Source organism: Falco naumanni, chromosome 7 (genome assembly GCF_017639655.2).
Source record: "Falco naumanni isolate bFalNau1 chromosome 7, bFalNau1.pat, whole genome shotgun sequence".
NCBI lineage: Eukaryota > Metazoa > Chordata > Aves > Falconiformes > Falconidae > Falco > Falco naumanni.
Genome location: NC_054060.1, coordinates 2718679 through 2734114, shown reverse-complemented (window position 1 = coordinate 2734114; position 15436 = coordinate 2718679). Strand labels below are relative to the sequence as shown.

General features: G+C 56.7%; 1 protein-coding gene and 2 long non-coding RNA genes across 6 annotated transcripts in view; 2 read left to right on the top strand and 1 right to left on the bottom strand.

The window, feature by feature from the left end:
- Positions 1 to 2121: 2121 nt before the first annotated feature.
- Positions 2122 to 3861, top strand: LOC121091792. The gene is made up of 3 exons (XR_005829042.1): positions 2122 to 2339; positions 2601 to 2736; positions 3203 to 3861. It is a non-coding gene; the product is annotated as an uncharacterized LOC121091792 (long non-coding RNA).
- Positions 3862 to 4027: 166 nt separating this feature from the next.
- LOC121091846 lies at positions 4028 to 8063 on the top strand. Its single transcript, XR_005829056.1, has 4 exons — positions 4028 to 4693; positions 5322 to 5675; positions 7013 to 7124; positions 7831 to 8063. It is a non-coding gene; the product is annotated as an uncharacterized LOC121091846 (long non-coding RNA).
- LINGO1 (leucine rich repeat and Ig domain containing 1) overlaps positions 7752 to 15436 on the bottom strand; it is a 170316-nt gene continuing 162631 nt past the window's right edge. For 3 of the 4 annotated variants that reach the window (XM_040602075.1, XM_040602076.1, XM_040602074.1), the window contains one exon: positions 7752 to 9988. In XM_040602075.1, the coding sequence (XP_040458009.1) occupies positions 8135 to 9976 (1842 nt within the window). In that variant the 5' untranslated portion in view covers positions 9977 to 9988 and the 3' untranslated portion in view covers positions 7752 to 8134. Of the gene's footprint in view, positions 9989 to 14882; positions 15015 to 15436 lie in introns of all 4 variants that reach the window. The other variant, XM_040602073.1, reaches the window with a different exon arrangement.

Genomic DNA, 15436 nt, shown 5'->3' with positions numbered 1-15436 from the left:
GTGCCGGTGCAGATACAGCCCTGCCTGGCTCACCTGCGCTCTGCAGATCCGTAACCCGTCGGGTGGGCGCAGAAGGAGCAGGACTGCATTTGCAGCAGAGGTTTCACGTGCAGGGTATGCTGAGCAAATGCGCCTCGCCGGTGGCACCAAGCACCGAGCAGGATCTGGGGGAGGCCCCCCCAGCTGCAGCAGCGGCTGCTGCAGGCCAGGGGCATGAGCAGATTAACAAATGCAATCAGACCACTTCAAGGAAGAAAGGTTTGTTAAGGACTAATAAGAAAATGGTGCAGAGACAACGGCGTGGCTTGGAAGCTCTGTAACCTCAGGCTGCCTGAGGCTGGGAGGGATTGCAGAGCAGGGGGGTTAGCAGGGGGTTCTGTACTCCCCCCCCGGGCATTCCCTCTGCCCTAGGCACCTGCCTGCGGCCATGCCTGGGGGCACGTTCCGGAGGTGTGGGGGGCCCTGGGGCTGGCTCAGCATGGCCCTTCTCAGGGTACAGACCCTCCCAGTCCCCCAACCCTTGTACGAGAGAAAGCTGAGGTTTTTCACCTTCCCCAAGCCTGTGTCCTTGGGTATGGCAGGGGAACCTTCTGTGGGCGATGGACACCTGGTATCTCACCTCTCCAGACCACTGAGGAGGAGCTGTGGCTGGATGAGGGTTAGGTTTGCTTTCCCCAGCACAGCTTGAGCAGCGCAGTGTCCAGCACGGGTGCAGAGACATACACCCTGCAGCTGCGGCAGGGACCTGATGCTGAAACAGAGTCCTCAGGTCTGACATATGCTGCCGCGTAGGATCCCCTTCCCACCTCTCTTTCCCTGCCTGTCGTCTGGCCGTGGATCTGAGGCAGTAGAAAACCCTAAGAAGAACAAACCAAACCCATAAGAGCCATAAAGCCTCCGGTGGCAGGGGTTGTGGCTTCATGTGAAGCGCCACAGTTGCTGTCAGGTCCTTTGCTGGTTGCCTCCCTAAGATGAGAACTTGTCCCTTCGCAGCGTGGCTGCCAGCCCTCCTCCCCATGGGCACGGGCAGGTGCTCAGCCTGAACCGAGCGGGCTCGGGGGGAGCAGGAGCTGGGGGGGCTCTTCCGAAGGGCGTCAGGCAGTGCTTCCCCACGCCCTGTCCCACCTTCCCTGGGAGGCAGCAAGCACCACTCCTCCACTGGTGTCCCCACACCTGGGGACATCAGTCAGGCTTCTGGCGTGGCTGCCTCCGGTCTCCGAGTGAGACGCAGGGGCTGACTGTCAGGTTGTTATTAAATATCATTAGTAAGTAACAACACTGTGTGGAGCACTTCAGGTGCCGACGGTGGCTGGAGGAGGGATCGTTTGCAGTGCTGGGGAGGCGAGCGGGTGGTGACGGTCAGGGACACCTCATTCTGGGCTGCTTCCCACTCCATCTGCTCGCCACCTCCAGGAGGGACGGGTGTTTCCTTGGGGGGAGACACGGGTTTGCAGGGAACCGCTGTGGTGGTGCTAGGGGACTTCAACATGCCCCAGTGTGGAGTCCCCAGGATGGTCTGTGCAGGAGGAGGGAGGACCTGTGCAGCCCCCAGACCCTCCTCCTCTTGTACCACTCTGTTCTCTAGGGACTCCAGTATGGGGCCGGGCAGACTCCTGCCTGTCACAGCGGAGCTGCCCGGGGGAAAAGGCTGTTTTAGCATCTCTTCTACCCAGCAGAAGCAGCTGGAAGAGAAATTTTGGAGACGTTTGTCTTGCTAACCTTGTTCCATTCCTGGTGCTAGCTTTCCCCCACAGAGAGCTGGAGATGGTGGACCGTTGGGAAGGCAGTGCCCAAATCAGCAGCCCCAGCATCTCCAGGAAAGCTGCCTGCTTCTTCGGCGCCTGGCTAGCCATGGAGCTCTGGGGAGGAGCTGGCTTTGGTGGCAGGGACGTGAGCCGAAAAAGCCGGAAAGGGCCTATCTAAGGAGCGAGATGGAGGCAGAGGCACCTCTGGTGAACACGCCTGGAGTGGGAGCCGAGGGACTGCGAGTCGTGTAATCATCTGCTTGAAGCAATTGCAGGCCGTCAGTGGAGTGGAGAGACACTTACTTGGCGTTTATTTAAGGCGAGATGCCCTAGTTTCGTTCTTTCAGTGGAGTCCCTAATTATTTCTTGGTCTTTGTAGTGAGCTAATTAGTTTTGCAGCACTCAAGGCTGGGGAACGCTGATAGGCTTGGGAAGCACAAGCTGGAGGGACGAGGAGGAGGAGAGAGCTGCTGGAAGATGGCTGACTGGCAGATGGGAATGGCTGGGAAGCAGGGCAGGGTTTGGAAGGCTGATGGATGATGGTCTGGGAAGGATGATGGAGGAGGGAAGAGCCATAATTTCATGTCAGGCAAGGTGCTGGAGCGTAACGATATGGGGAACTGCAGGTGGTAATCGAGGGGGATGATGAGGTGGAGAGGGAGTGAGAGGGATGGCAGCGCCCGGCACAGGGCTCAGGGGTGGATCCTGCACAGAATGGTGCGCAGCCGCACCCAGGGCAAGGCAGCAGCTGCCCTCGTACGTGGTGCTGCGTCGGGCAGCTGCCTGTCCCACAGTGCTGCTGACTCGGGCTTGCAGGACCAGCAGCGTTTCCTGACTGTCCCATCTCATTTCCAGCTTAGTGGTGACACCGAGGAGCTCTGCTGGAAGAGCCCAGCCTGGTCCCTGCCATACGGAGCGCGGCTGGTCCCCAAGCTGGATGCTCCCCTTCCCACCTGATCAGAGCTGGTGCTTTCAGAGAGAGCCACCACAGGTAAGGTGACCCACACTGGTCCCCAGGTCATGGTGCTCCCACGTCTGCTCTGGCTTTTGTGTACGTGGACGCCTCGCTGCTCTGATGTAGGGCTGCGCTCCAGAGCTCACGCTCCCTGCGCCTGTACCGTGAGCCCGGGGATCACAAAGGTCTTGCTCCTGTTCTTGCTGTCGTTGGGAGGTTCCCAGTGGCCACCAAGTGCAGCATGTGACAACCCTGAAGTGCCCAGGTGGCCATGGATTTATTAGGGTATTATCCTACTAGTGCTGCAAATGGTGTCATCCGTCTTCTAAACTCTGCACTTTGTTTCAGAGAGAGAATTTAGTATATCCAGGCAATATGCTGTAGTTTTAGCATATGATAAAGCCCTGCTGGGAAGTGTAGTTTTATTGATTTTGTTATTAAAGTGCCACCGGAATAAATTTGCTCATTTGAATGAGATGTCTTATTACCTGGATCGTAACAGGCACATGATGAAATCTCTGAAGGGGCTGGAGCTACCTGCTGCGTGATGATGGGGAGCTGAGATGGAGCAGCTGACAGGGACCCACAGCTTTCACCCCGCTCACCCCAGGCTGGGTCACCCTGAGACCCTCAGCACCCACCCAGGTCTGCTGGGAAACTCTACTGGGGACCCTCAGGGTAGGCACAAACTGCAGGGTGAGGGGGGCACTGTGTATTAGTCGAGGTTCATATTGTTCCTCTGATCCTTTGCTCAGGTAAGGCTGTTGTTTTAAAGGAAATCGAGGAAAAATCTCTTTCACAGGACAATATTTCTTTAGTACCACCAGTAATGGGGGTGGATTGGGAAATGAACCGTTCCCCATTACACCGGGACCTAACCGCACAGCCCGTGCTTTCCAGTTAAAATTTGATTGCCTTGAATCCTGCGGATTATGGAAAATAAGAAAAAGGCCTAGTAAAATTTATGGGTTTTAATCATAAACCGATAGAATCACAGTAAATCTATTGTAAGCGTGCAGATACAGACCCAGGGAGGGGAGAGCAGCAGCCCCGCTTTTTGCTGGGGGAGCTGCACGTACCCACGGTGGGGCCAGGGGGTGGGGAGTGGGGCTGCTCCCCCAGCCGCCCCCGCCGGGGGGCTGAGCCCCCGCGCCTCAGAGCCTTTCTCACCGTAAAAACCCGGTGGCAGGGACAGCACTGCAAAGTTCATGCCCTGTCTCATGGCAAACTGGTGGGGGGGGACAGCACATGGGGGTCGAGGAAGGGGGGAGGTGGGAAAAGGAGGGCAAGGTGGGAGGGTGGGGGAAGAAGGGAGGGAAAGGGAGAGAAGGAGGTGAAGCCCGAAGGTCTTTCTCTCTGCCCTTCCATCCCCCTGTGCTGCTCATCACGGAGGGAGCAGGATGAGACCCTGCCAGGGGAGGAGGGAGGCAGGGATGCGGGGGAGAGATGTGTGTGCAGAGAGGGGACTGTGGGAAACAGCGGTGACGGGGGGAGAAGAGCACCTGACACAGATGGCAGGAGAGTGAGAAGGCAGAAAGTATTTTTTTAAATAAAAAAAAAAAAAAAACATGAGTGAAAGAGCGATAAGGAAGAAAAAAGGGAGAGACTAAAAAAATGGCTCCAAAGCAGAGATAAGAGAGGAGTTAGTGAGAGAAGAAGTAAAATTAAGCACGATAAGGCCTGATAGAAGTGAGGGAAGGCAGCAAGCCCGGGCGGGGGCTGCGGGGCGCAGGGATTAATGAGGAGGGGCGGGGGGTCGGCAGGTGTAAATGCCTCTCCCGCAGGGTGCTTGTAGCTCTGCTCCTGCCCCGGCCAGGCACCTGCCAGCCACAGCCCGTGGTGGTGGTGGGGAAATATGGAGCCTGGTGGGGAGGGATGGGTGATGTGTCCGGCTTGGAAGTGGTGAATAACCCTCATCCTCCTCCCTGCCGCATCCCCACACGCTGCCTGTCATGGAGATCCCCATGGGGCTCCCACTCTGGAAGCAGAGGAGGTAAGGCGTGTTTCCCCTCCTAACACCGAACCCTAAACACATCTGTTCCTGGGGGTTTTGCTACCTCTTCTAAGCTGTTTATTCTTTGGGTTGGTTTTTTTCCTCCCGTCTTTACCAGCCACAAAAATTGCTGAGCTGAGATGTTGGCCACTCTGAGATGCTTTTCTTCTGCTCCATCCATCTGCTTTAATCACACAGTGACCGGAAAAAAAAAAATAATTAAACCAGTTCACAAAGCATTGAAGGTTAAAAAATCAGTGTGGATAATAAACTGTGTGGCAGGCAGCAGTGCTACGGAGCATTGGGCAAACTCCCTAATGAGGGACTTGGAGGCACAGCTCGGCGGCGGCAGCGCGGCTTCTGCCCCCGGGGAGGGTTGGAGCCGCGGGGGTGTGCGGGTCTGGGTGGCAGGGCCCGGGATGGGAAGAATGCTGTGCTAGCACAGCCTGAGACCTTACACAGAAAAGAAATAATTTTCTCTCCTTTTTTTTTTTTTTTAAAGTTTCTTTTTAACAGTAAAAGACTTGGTTTCTCCCTTTGCTTGCCGGAACGCTGTAGTGTGCTGCAAATACCTTGTTGGACTTGGATATTAGTGTTTTTTCTTTTTAATTTCTGTGTTTTGTATTAGCTCTTTTAATTACACCATTAAAAAATGATAACTGGAGTAAACTGAGAAGCTGTTTCGGGTTGCCGGCGTTAATAGCTGCCCAGGATCACACAGACCCCCTCTACTTCTCTGCCGTTTGTTGAACTGCTGATGGAGTTATTGTCAGTCCTGGCAACAAGGCTCACCCTGAGGTTTCTGCACCTAACGTGCTGCTGGACGCGGCTTTCTCGGCTACGCTCGCCTTGGCATATTCCTCTGGAGGGCTGAGGCCCTGGTGCATCCCTGCCTCTCCCGGGGGGCAGTGCCAAGGGTCCCTGGAGCAGGATCTGTGGTGCAGGTGGAACCACGCGTGCCCACCTTCAGTTTCGAGCCCAGGTTTGTGTGTTGCTCTTTGTGGTTTCATATTTAGCTCACTGAAAATGTTGGTTAAACACTGGTGGGAGGGGAAGCTGGCAAAGAAGTGTTTTTCTTTGGCTCTTTTGAAAAGCAAAACAAAAGCAATAGGCTTGGGGGGAAAAAAAAGTTTTCGGTTTCGAAGTTATAAAGGAAAGATTGGTTAGAGATGAGAAACTAACAAATCAAAGCTCCTGAAACCTGCTGCGGAGGAAAAAAAACCACAAAATGTTTTGTTTGAAGATGAATAGAAAGAAGAAACCAGCAAAAAAATCCCCCCTCCCTACAAGCACAGATGTTTCAGGTTCTTCTAGATTGGCACGTTGCTGGAAGAAAAGCAAATCCATTCTTTTCCTTGTCGGCGCTCCAGGTTCCTGTCACTTATTTTTTATCATCTTGTAGTGACTTTGATCCCTGAAGACTCAGTAAGTGCTTTACAAATCAAGCATGCAAATCCCAGCTCAACCACTGTGGAGATGCCACCGAGGCTGGGCAGGCCAGGAAGCCGCTGGCCAGCACAGTGCCTCCGCTCCCGGTGGCAGCCGGGAAGGGTGGGAAGCACCTGCTGCCTTTAATATCCATGTTGCCTCTGTCTGCAGGGATTTTTTTGTACTTCCAGCACAGCCAAAGGCTATCAGGCTGTGCTGGGATCCCCAGGCCGTGGTACTGGCCCTGTTTCTCCATGGAAAGGCTGCGGGTGGGTGCTGGCAGTGGCCTTCCCCCTGCTCTGCACCTTCTGGGGCTTGGGGAGTTGGCACAAACCAGCTGGAGAAGGGCTGAGCTGGTCTGATGATGCTTCAGAGCTTTTCTGATGGTACTTTTCAAAGCTTGAATTGAGCCATCTCTTTCCCCATTGTTCTCTCTCTCGTAATTTCACTCTCCCCCTCTGTGGTTGCCTTCCTAGTTTGCTCCTTTCAATTCATTTGCTGTACGACACCTGTATACTGATGCTTTCCATAGCCCCGCCATGCCTCCCTGCTGGCAGCACGGGGCTCAGGGCAGGGTGGCACTGTCACACGTCTCCCCGTTGGTGCAGCCCTGCCTGGGGCCGGGTTAACCCCATTCCTCCCCTTTCCCTCACTGAGACAACACAAACCTTCCTGATCCTGAGTACCAGAGCTGAGCAAAGGCAGGTTGCTGCCCAGTGACCAGAGCCCACGGTGATGGGCATGCTGGAGCTGGCTAGCACCAGGACAGCCAGCACGTTACAGCCTGCAGCACCTCCCTGCTGCAGCCCTGTGCCTGTTCTCTGGCTCAGGCTGTGCGTTTGTGTGTTTAGAAATGATGTAATTTTATTTTATTTTATTTTATTTTTTCAGAGAAAGTCTGCAAGCCTGGAAGCTAAATTCCCTTGGATGTGCCTGGGGGTGCTTGCGAGTCTGGCTGCCAGCGGCCAGGGCTGACGACCACCATGACAGTCCTGACAGGCAGGTGGGGAGCAGCTCTGGGGGCACCCGGGCGGGCACTGCCCACTTGTGCTGCCAGCAACGGCGCTTCATGGGATTGCAGCATCCCTGCCCGCAGGGACAGCTGTCTGCAGCACAACAGCCAGCTTGTCCCCCACCGCAGAGGACACGGCAACGGCAGGCAGAAAGTCCTTTGGCCACGCAAAAGGCAGGAGGATGCCCAGATGATGCTGCGGGCACGGCGAGCTGCTGCCTGCCCTGCGACGGTGCTTTGCATCCTTCTCACGGCACGGAGGGCAGGCGCCGCGGTACCGCTGCCCCGGCCCTGGGGGCAGGCAGGGCAACTGGCTATAAACCCACCGCCGGACCGCAGGAAAAAAACTGTCAAAGTCCTGTGGGTGCTGTGCAGGGCCCAAGGCACGGCACGAAGCGCCTTTTGGGGGAGCGCAGCCCTTTGGCGGCAGCGGGAGCCAAGCCCTGGCCTGGGGCTGGTCTTGGTGAGCGGGCTGGAAGCGAGCGCTCGCCAGAGGTGCAGAACTGGACAGATCAAGAAGTCAAGATTTTGCATTCCAACTATCTATAGGAAATAGGGTGTTTTTATTATTTCAAGTTTTCATAAAAATCCATATTATTGAAATCAAAGTTACAGAAGAAAGTTCGTAACTTTTTATTGATTTTATTTCTTTTTTTCTTTCTTTTTTTTTCCCCCCTCTGTTGTTTTTCCCTCTCAGAGTTATATCTGACACCAGAGTCCATCAGACAAAGTTCTTACAAACACAGGAGTCCTGAAGACATCGGCTGAACGTTTTCCTGGTATAAAGAAGAGGAGGAGAAAGAGGTGATGACAGTGCGGGTGCAGTGGGTTTGGACAGGGCCAGAGGGCGTGGTGGAAGGAGAGAGGTCGGTATGTTTGTTAGCAATGTTTGTTTTTTAATTATTTTTTATTTGTTCATTTGTTCTTTTTTTTTTTAAAAAAAAACAACCAAACACAAAACCAACCCACCATTATTATTTGCAAATTGTTGTGTTGCCTGGTTAAATCATTTTCATGTTGAACTTGCGTGGCGCGTCGGCAGAGCTGATGCCCGCATCGGATTTCCGTGGCACGTACTCGATCTCAATGTTGTGCTTGGTGTTGCCTTTCCCCCGGCTCCACAGGAAGAGGAGCACCAGACAGAAAAGCACGACACCCAGGAAGGAAATGAAGCCCATGGTGGTGGCGATGATGAGAGTCTTGATGTCAAAGGGGAAAGGCACGGTGGCGCGCGTGCTGTTGGCATCGCTCTCGTTGGGCTGGTTGGAGATGAACGCGAAGGTCTTGTTGGGCTGGTGGGGCCAGTCTGGGGAGTAGCTGCGCACGTGCAGGTGGGCCAGCATGGTGTCGTTGCCACCCGCGTTGCTGGCGATGCATAGGTAGGTGCCGTTGTCCTGGATCTGGGCGTAGCGCACCTCCAGCGTGCCGTCAGGGAAGACAGTGAGCCGCCCGTTGGTTTTGGTAGAGATGAGGTGCTTCCGCGGGGAGAGCCACATGATGGTGGGGGGCGGGTCCCCATCTGCCCGGCAGACAAAATGGACCGTGTGGCCTTCGTCCACAAAGATCTGCTGAGCTTTGCGGTCCCGTATCCGTGCTCGGCGGCAGGTGAAGTAGTTGGGCAGGAGGACGTCAGGGAAGTCTTTGAACTCCTTGCCCTGGACAAACTCGGGGGTGGAGCAGGTGGGCTGCTGCTTGTTGAAGTTCAACCTCCATCGCCGCCGGAAAACCCAGAGCAGCCGACAGTCGCAGGCTAAGGGGTTGTTGTCGAGGATGAGCGTCTCCAGGTTGCCCACCGAGTGGAAGGCCGACTCCTCCAGGGTGGTCAGCAAATTCCCTGACACGTTCAGTATGCGCAGGTAATTGAGGCCGCGGAAGGCGAAGGGCTCCACCATGGTGAGCTGCCCTCCCACCAGCTGGATCTCCTGCAGCCTGAGCAGGTCATGGAGCATGGAGCCCTCGATGGTGACGATGGGGTTGTAGGACAGGTTCAGGAACCGGAGGTAAACCAAATGCCTCACCGACACGTACGGGATGGACGTCAGGTTGCAGTGAGTGATGGACAAGGAGGTCAGATTCAACCCGTAGAGGCAGTTGGACGTCATAGTATCCAGGTAGGGCCAGTGTGAGATCTCGAGGACCTTGAGCCGGTACAGCCTCTTGAATGAGTAATCCCGGATGGTGTTGATGTTCAGATGGCGCAGCCGCAGCACGATCAAGCCGTGAAGGTGAGACAGGGCCTCCGTGGGGATGGAAGTCAGGTTGCATTTCTCCAGGGTGAGCTGCTCCAGGCTGTTGAGGCCGCTGAAGGCCCGGTGGGAGATGTAGACGAGGTCATTGTCCCCCACCTCCAAAGACTTCAGGTTGTACAAGTCCTGGAACATGTAGTCTAGGAGGATCACGATTTTGTTCTCACTAATGTCTAGCTTGGTAAGGTTGCTGAGTCCGGTGAACACCCCCAAGGGGATCAGCTTGAGTCTGTTACTCCTGAGCCCCAGCGTCCTGAGGTTGAAGAGGTTGTTGAAAGCCCCAGGTTCAACGGCACTGATAATGTTCTCATTGAGCTCCAGCTCCTCCAGGTGAGGGTAGTTGGCAAATTCATCCTGGTTGAGCGTCTTGATGCGGTTCTTGCCCAAGTCCAGCAGCCTGGTCTCAGTCGGGATCCCCTCCGGCACGACCATGAATCGCTTTCGGTGGCACAGGACGGCGCGCTCCTGGGCAGAGCACTCGCAGCGTGGCGGGCAGCCCGTGGCGGAGCCGGACAGGATGGATCCCAGCATCAGGAGGAGAATCGGCTGCCAGCAGGCCAGGATTGGGCTGCGCATACTCGCCTCCCCAGCTACCATCCTATCTCTCACCTGCAGGTAACACGGGGGAAGAGAAAGAGCAAGGTGGACGTGAGCAAACAGGCATGACCACGGCCGAGGGTCTGCCGTCCCGGTAGGGCTGACGTCGGGGCGAAGGGCACTGCTGAGGCAGGGCAGAGGTTCTCGCTTGCCAGCTGAAATCCAGCCCTTTGGCTACAAGACCGTATCTCCTCCCCACCCCCTAACTTTCCACTTGATGACTGAACGTGCACAGACTTTGAGTGGAAAGCCTTGAGGAATCTGTGTCAGACAGACCTCGCTTCCTCGGCTTCTTAAAGAAAAAAAATCTAATACTAAACACATCTATCTACATCCTATTTTAAGCTCCTGAAATTATTCTGTTCCCTGTAGATGGAGCCTGAATATAAAGGCTGCTTTGCAAACACAGAGGAGCTGAGTGTGGGATTGAGCATCTGGGGGAACCCCGCTCGGGGTCAGCGGGGAGCGGGGTGTCCGAGCGGGGAGCAACGGCGGCAGGTCCGCAGGAGCCAGCCCCCTGCCCCTCCCCAGGCTCCGCAGCAGCCTGGTCTCAGTGTGTCCCCAAGGTGAGTCCCCGGCCACGCAGACTCAGAAGCAGCAGCCGGCCAGCCTACCTACAGAGGAGCCGGAGCCTGACGTGAGTTCTGGGGTCTCTGTGGGGTGCGGGGCTCTGCCCTGCTGCCCTCCCTGGGGGGCTGGGAGACCTCAGCGGTTACGGTCTGGCTCGTGCCCAGCCCCCAACCGCCCCGGCCCATCGGCCGGCGGAAGGAAACGCTCGCTGTCGTGCTGCCTCTGTTGCATTTATTTCCTTGTTGTTCAAGCTGTTGTGAGGGATCAAATCATATTAATATTGCATATTAGATGTACAGCTACTCCGGACCGTGTTTATATCTATTGTTATGTGTACGCTCTGCATTGCCTCCACTAATGCTCTTTATGGCTATGACTGAATATAGTCAATACGTTACTTCCACGGGCTCCATTTGTATCCATCATTATATGTCCTGTACATTACTTTCCCTGCTCCGGCGCTATTTATGGGTAGGGTATGCATTCTGTGCATTACTTCCATTGCGTCTGTTTATATTCATCATTTCCTACACATATATGACCCAAGTATAACTTTTGTTCCCCAAAAATTATTCAAAACGTCTTTGGAAGATGCAAGGATGAAAGATGATGGATTGGCCGTAAAAATGTCCACCAGCACCATCACAGAAACCACCAGGCCTGGCGTGCTGGGCACTGGCTGCGACGTCCCGGAGTCCCCACAGAAATCCAGGGTCCCTGTCCTTCCCCATCCCCTTTCCCTGCCGCCTCTGCAGCAGGGCCGGTCGCCGGGGCCCACCCAAAGCCCGTCACCCCCGAAGCGAGGGGGTGCAGTACTGGGGGCTGGTCCCGCACAGCTCCCTCGGCAGCGGTACCCAGCTCCCTCCCGCCGGCCTCGCACCTCCCAGTCCGGTGGAAACATTTCCAGTGGCTTCACTTGGGCCTGGGCCAGGCGGCGAAGAGGCGTTTGCCGTGTTTACAGTTCATCATCCCCCGTGTCATCGCCTCCCCGGCGCTGACGGTGCTGGGCGGCCTTACAGCCACCCGCGGGGCCGCCGGGCTGGGGCCTGCTGGAAGGATGCGCCGGGACAGCACCAGGGCTGCCTGGGGGGTTGCTCCCCAGGCTCGTGCCGTGGCCCCGGTGGGAGCTGAACTCCCGAGGGGTCCCCAGCCGCCCCTCCCCGTGGGCAGCACGCGGCCGGCGAGCACACACGTGTCCTGCCTGTGTCCCGCAGCCCACCAAGGCGTGCCGGCTCACGCGCAGCCTCCCTCGGCCGGTGCTTCTTGGAAACCAATTCCCGCTCCTCGCAGCCGTGCTGAGAAAGTCATCAAAGAAAAAAGCAAAACACTGCATGCAAAACAAAATACAGTCTAAGGGGCTTAATTATACCAGGGCTGAAAAGCCTTCAGCTCATTAGAGCGCCAGGCAGCCTTAGTTGGCTGCGGTCGGTGCGGAGATTTCAGCTCTGCCTGCGCGTGCAGCCACCACTGGTCCCTGCTGGGCACGGGGAGGGGGTGGGAGCGGAATCCCACCGCAGGGCCCCACGCACGGCTCCTGCAGTGGCCCTGGGCCTCCCCTGTGGGCCAAATCCTGCCCCTCTACAGGTGGGAAGAGGGTGGCAACGCATTCAGTCCCATGCTGTTGTCCCCGCAGCAGAGGGGCAGCAGCCAGAGCTGCTGGGAGCGCTGCAGGGTCCGCGGCTAAAATACAAGCAAAGAGGTGATCGATGAATGAAGCGAAATCTGCATGGCGTGAAAGACGAGACCAACCCACCTGCACAGAATTAAAGTCTAGACACACCTCACATGTTATTAGTTCTCAGCTAAATTTAAATCTGTGATAAATACAATCCCTGACAAAAACATCTGTAATCTTAATAACCAGAGTCGCCAAAGAGCTTTGGGAGAAAGACAATGAATAAGCTGAATAGTCCGGGCTAAGATGAGCTTTAAATCACTTCTGGTTCCCATTTACCTCTGGCTGTTTCAGAGGAATACTCGTGCCTCAAGGTGAGGTGGATATTAAGAGGTGCCCTTCTACAAAATGACTCGAAACATGATTTTTGTGTGAGTTGACGGCAACAACCCACACACGGCTTCACAGACTGTCGTGCATCCCCCCCGCCAGTGGCTGGACTCACGTCACATCAGCAAACCTCAGTCCAAAGTCACCGCTGCCCTGTTGGCTGTCCTGCACCTGCCGCCACACAGTCCCTGTGCTGGGGCCATGGGGACCAGCCAGGTGAGGGGCCGCGGCCACCTCGGGTGGGCTGGGGTGACTGCGGGGAGAGGCCTCGGCCTCACCGGGGGGAGAGGGCAGTGGCTGTTCCCAGCACTTGCTGCCTGCGGGAAACCAGGATGTGACTGAGACAAAGCACCACCAAAAAGTCAAGCCCACCCGGATTTATTCCGAGTAGGACCGTGAAACATGCCCAAGCACCCCTCCAGGGGGTCCCAGCCATGGTCCAGCACCAGCTGCCAGGCAGGATCAGCCCACACAGCCGTGATGCACAGGCCACGCCAGCCCAGGGAGAGCTGCAGCCCTCCGGCACGAACGTGGCGCTCGCTTCTCGGACACAAAAAAAGCATCTGTAAGAAAGGAGCAGCTGCCAGACTCGCTACCTGCAGGCAATAAGCAAACTAGTGCAAACCAAAGCAAAACTCATGCTCAGGGCGACGGCATCCACTGACCCCTGTCCTCACCACGCTGCTGCTCCCAAGCACAAGCCCATCAGCCGGGGGAGCGCTGCCTTGGTGCGAAACGCGGGCCTGCCGAGCGGCTCCGGCTGGGGTCCGCGCTGGGAGGAAAGATGCTATTCTGGGCCTGGGCCTGGAAATGCAGCCCAGGGCCAGGCTGGAGCACTGACGTGTGTGGGGTTTGCTCCGTCGCCACAAGCACAGGCTGCCACCACGCAGGAGGAATGGCCCTGGGGAAGCCAAACCCAGGCGGTGACCCAGGGGGGAGCCCAGCTCCACGACTGGTTTTGCTCCTGAGGCTGCTGCTCCCCTCCTGCCCCAAGGGGTGGGCAGCACGCCTGGCCGTGCCCCCCACTGTCACCGCTGTCCCTGGGCTGTCCCTGCCCACTGCCCCATGGCAGTGCCCAGCAGTCAGGGCCGAGCCAGCGCTCCTCGGCACTGAGCAATCTGCCATGCTGACAGCGAGCGAGCAGCAAAAATCCCCGAGTCAGCTATAACCCCCACCTGGCAGCCATAAATTACAGTGTGGGAGACGTTCACCCTTGAACCAGATGCTTTCGAGAGCATCCAACGACAACAAGCAATTTAGGACGAAGCGAGCCACATCCCGGGGGGGCTCGGCAGGGCTGGAGGAGCGCATCCCCACCCCGCCCATCCCTGCAGGAGCCGTGGTGCTGGTGCTCCCAGCTCCATGCAGGAGTGAGCCCAACCCCAGCGGCACCGCGCGCCCACACCGGGCTGCGGTGCGGGTACGGGTACGGGCTCCCCCCCTCTGGCTTTGCACAAGACGCGGCTCTTGGAGTCGGTGCTCTCGTCTCCTCTAAGCTGCTCCAGCTAAATCAAATTTTATTGAACTTGACTACATTTTAGAGATAAAGACTCCAGGTTTACAAATAAATATTTAACAACCTTTCCTGCTGCTAAAAGAGTTGCTTATCCAGACCCCGGGCTCTGCACTAAGTGTTCCTGTAGCTATCTGCAAAGCAGCAAAACAAAGGGAGAAGCTTTAATTTGCCAAACACGTTCGTGCCCACTTCCTCCTCTCTCCATCATTCCCCCCGCATCCAGCGTGCATTTGTGGGCCCTTCTGCTTTGTCTCTCCCTCCTCCCCACCCTACCTGCTCCCTCCTCTCCTCTTTTCCCACCCAGTCCCCAGAGCACAGGCATCCGGAGGAGCTGCCCTCCTTGCTGGTGCCCAGGGATGGGCAGGGATGGACGAGAGCAGGGGCCAGAGCACATGGGGCAGTTTTTCCTCCTGGGACTACGCTGCTTCACACGGGCAAAAACAAACCAAAGAGGGAGAGCTGCCAGGGCTGGCTGGGGGGCAGCAGGCCGGGTGGCTGGAGGCACAGCGCTGGCCTGGCTCGTGGAAAGCTGCCACTGCATTTCCTCTGGGCCTTCATTAATGGATGGGCTGCTAACGAAGGGCATGAAAACAGGCTGCCACAGTGCAAAGGGCTGCCCTGGCCCACATCCTCCACAATCAGCACAAGAGGTTGTAAGAAGCGGGGAGAAACGGGAAAAGTTGAGGAGGACCCCTCCAGCAGCGGGGACACACCAGCGAGGAGCACAAGGCACCGAGCCGCAGCAGGTCAGCCAGAGCAGACCACCCCCAGCCCCCCCAGCCCCCAGCTGCCCGGGGTCACCGGCTCCCGCTCACCCACGTGAAGGCATGACTCTCCAGCCAGGAGCTTTTGCTCAGCCTCCTGAAGTATCTGCTTTCAGCTGCTCCGAGGCGGGAGCCTGGAATAGGTGTGCGGCAACCTGATCTGCTCTGGCAGTTGCTCTGAGGCTGTAAAAGAGCATGGAGAAGTATTTAAGATGCAAATCCCCTTCCGGCACTGACACCGCCTGGCTGGCACCAGACACCGCCGCCAGCCCGCGGGGCTGCCCTGCAAAGACGATTCCTGGTGGCAACCAGCAATTCCACCCAAAACGCGGCGCCCGCAGCACCGCAGGGCGTGGAGTCAGGGAAGCACCAAGCCAAAGGGCCAGAAGAAAGGGGATGGGGGATGCACAGGGGAGGAGAAGAGCTCTGAAGGGCCAAGACGTTGGAAGGGGGAGGCTTTGGCCCTGCTGTCCACTGCTTTAGCTCCAGGCTGTGGATCTGCTTGACCCCACGCAGGGACAGATACGTACAACCCGCGACGGCCCAGAGCCAATCTGGAGAGTGACTTTCAGGCTCGGCAGGCAGGTTATCGGAGCAGGGCCGTG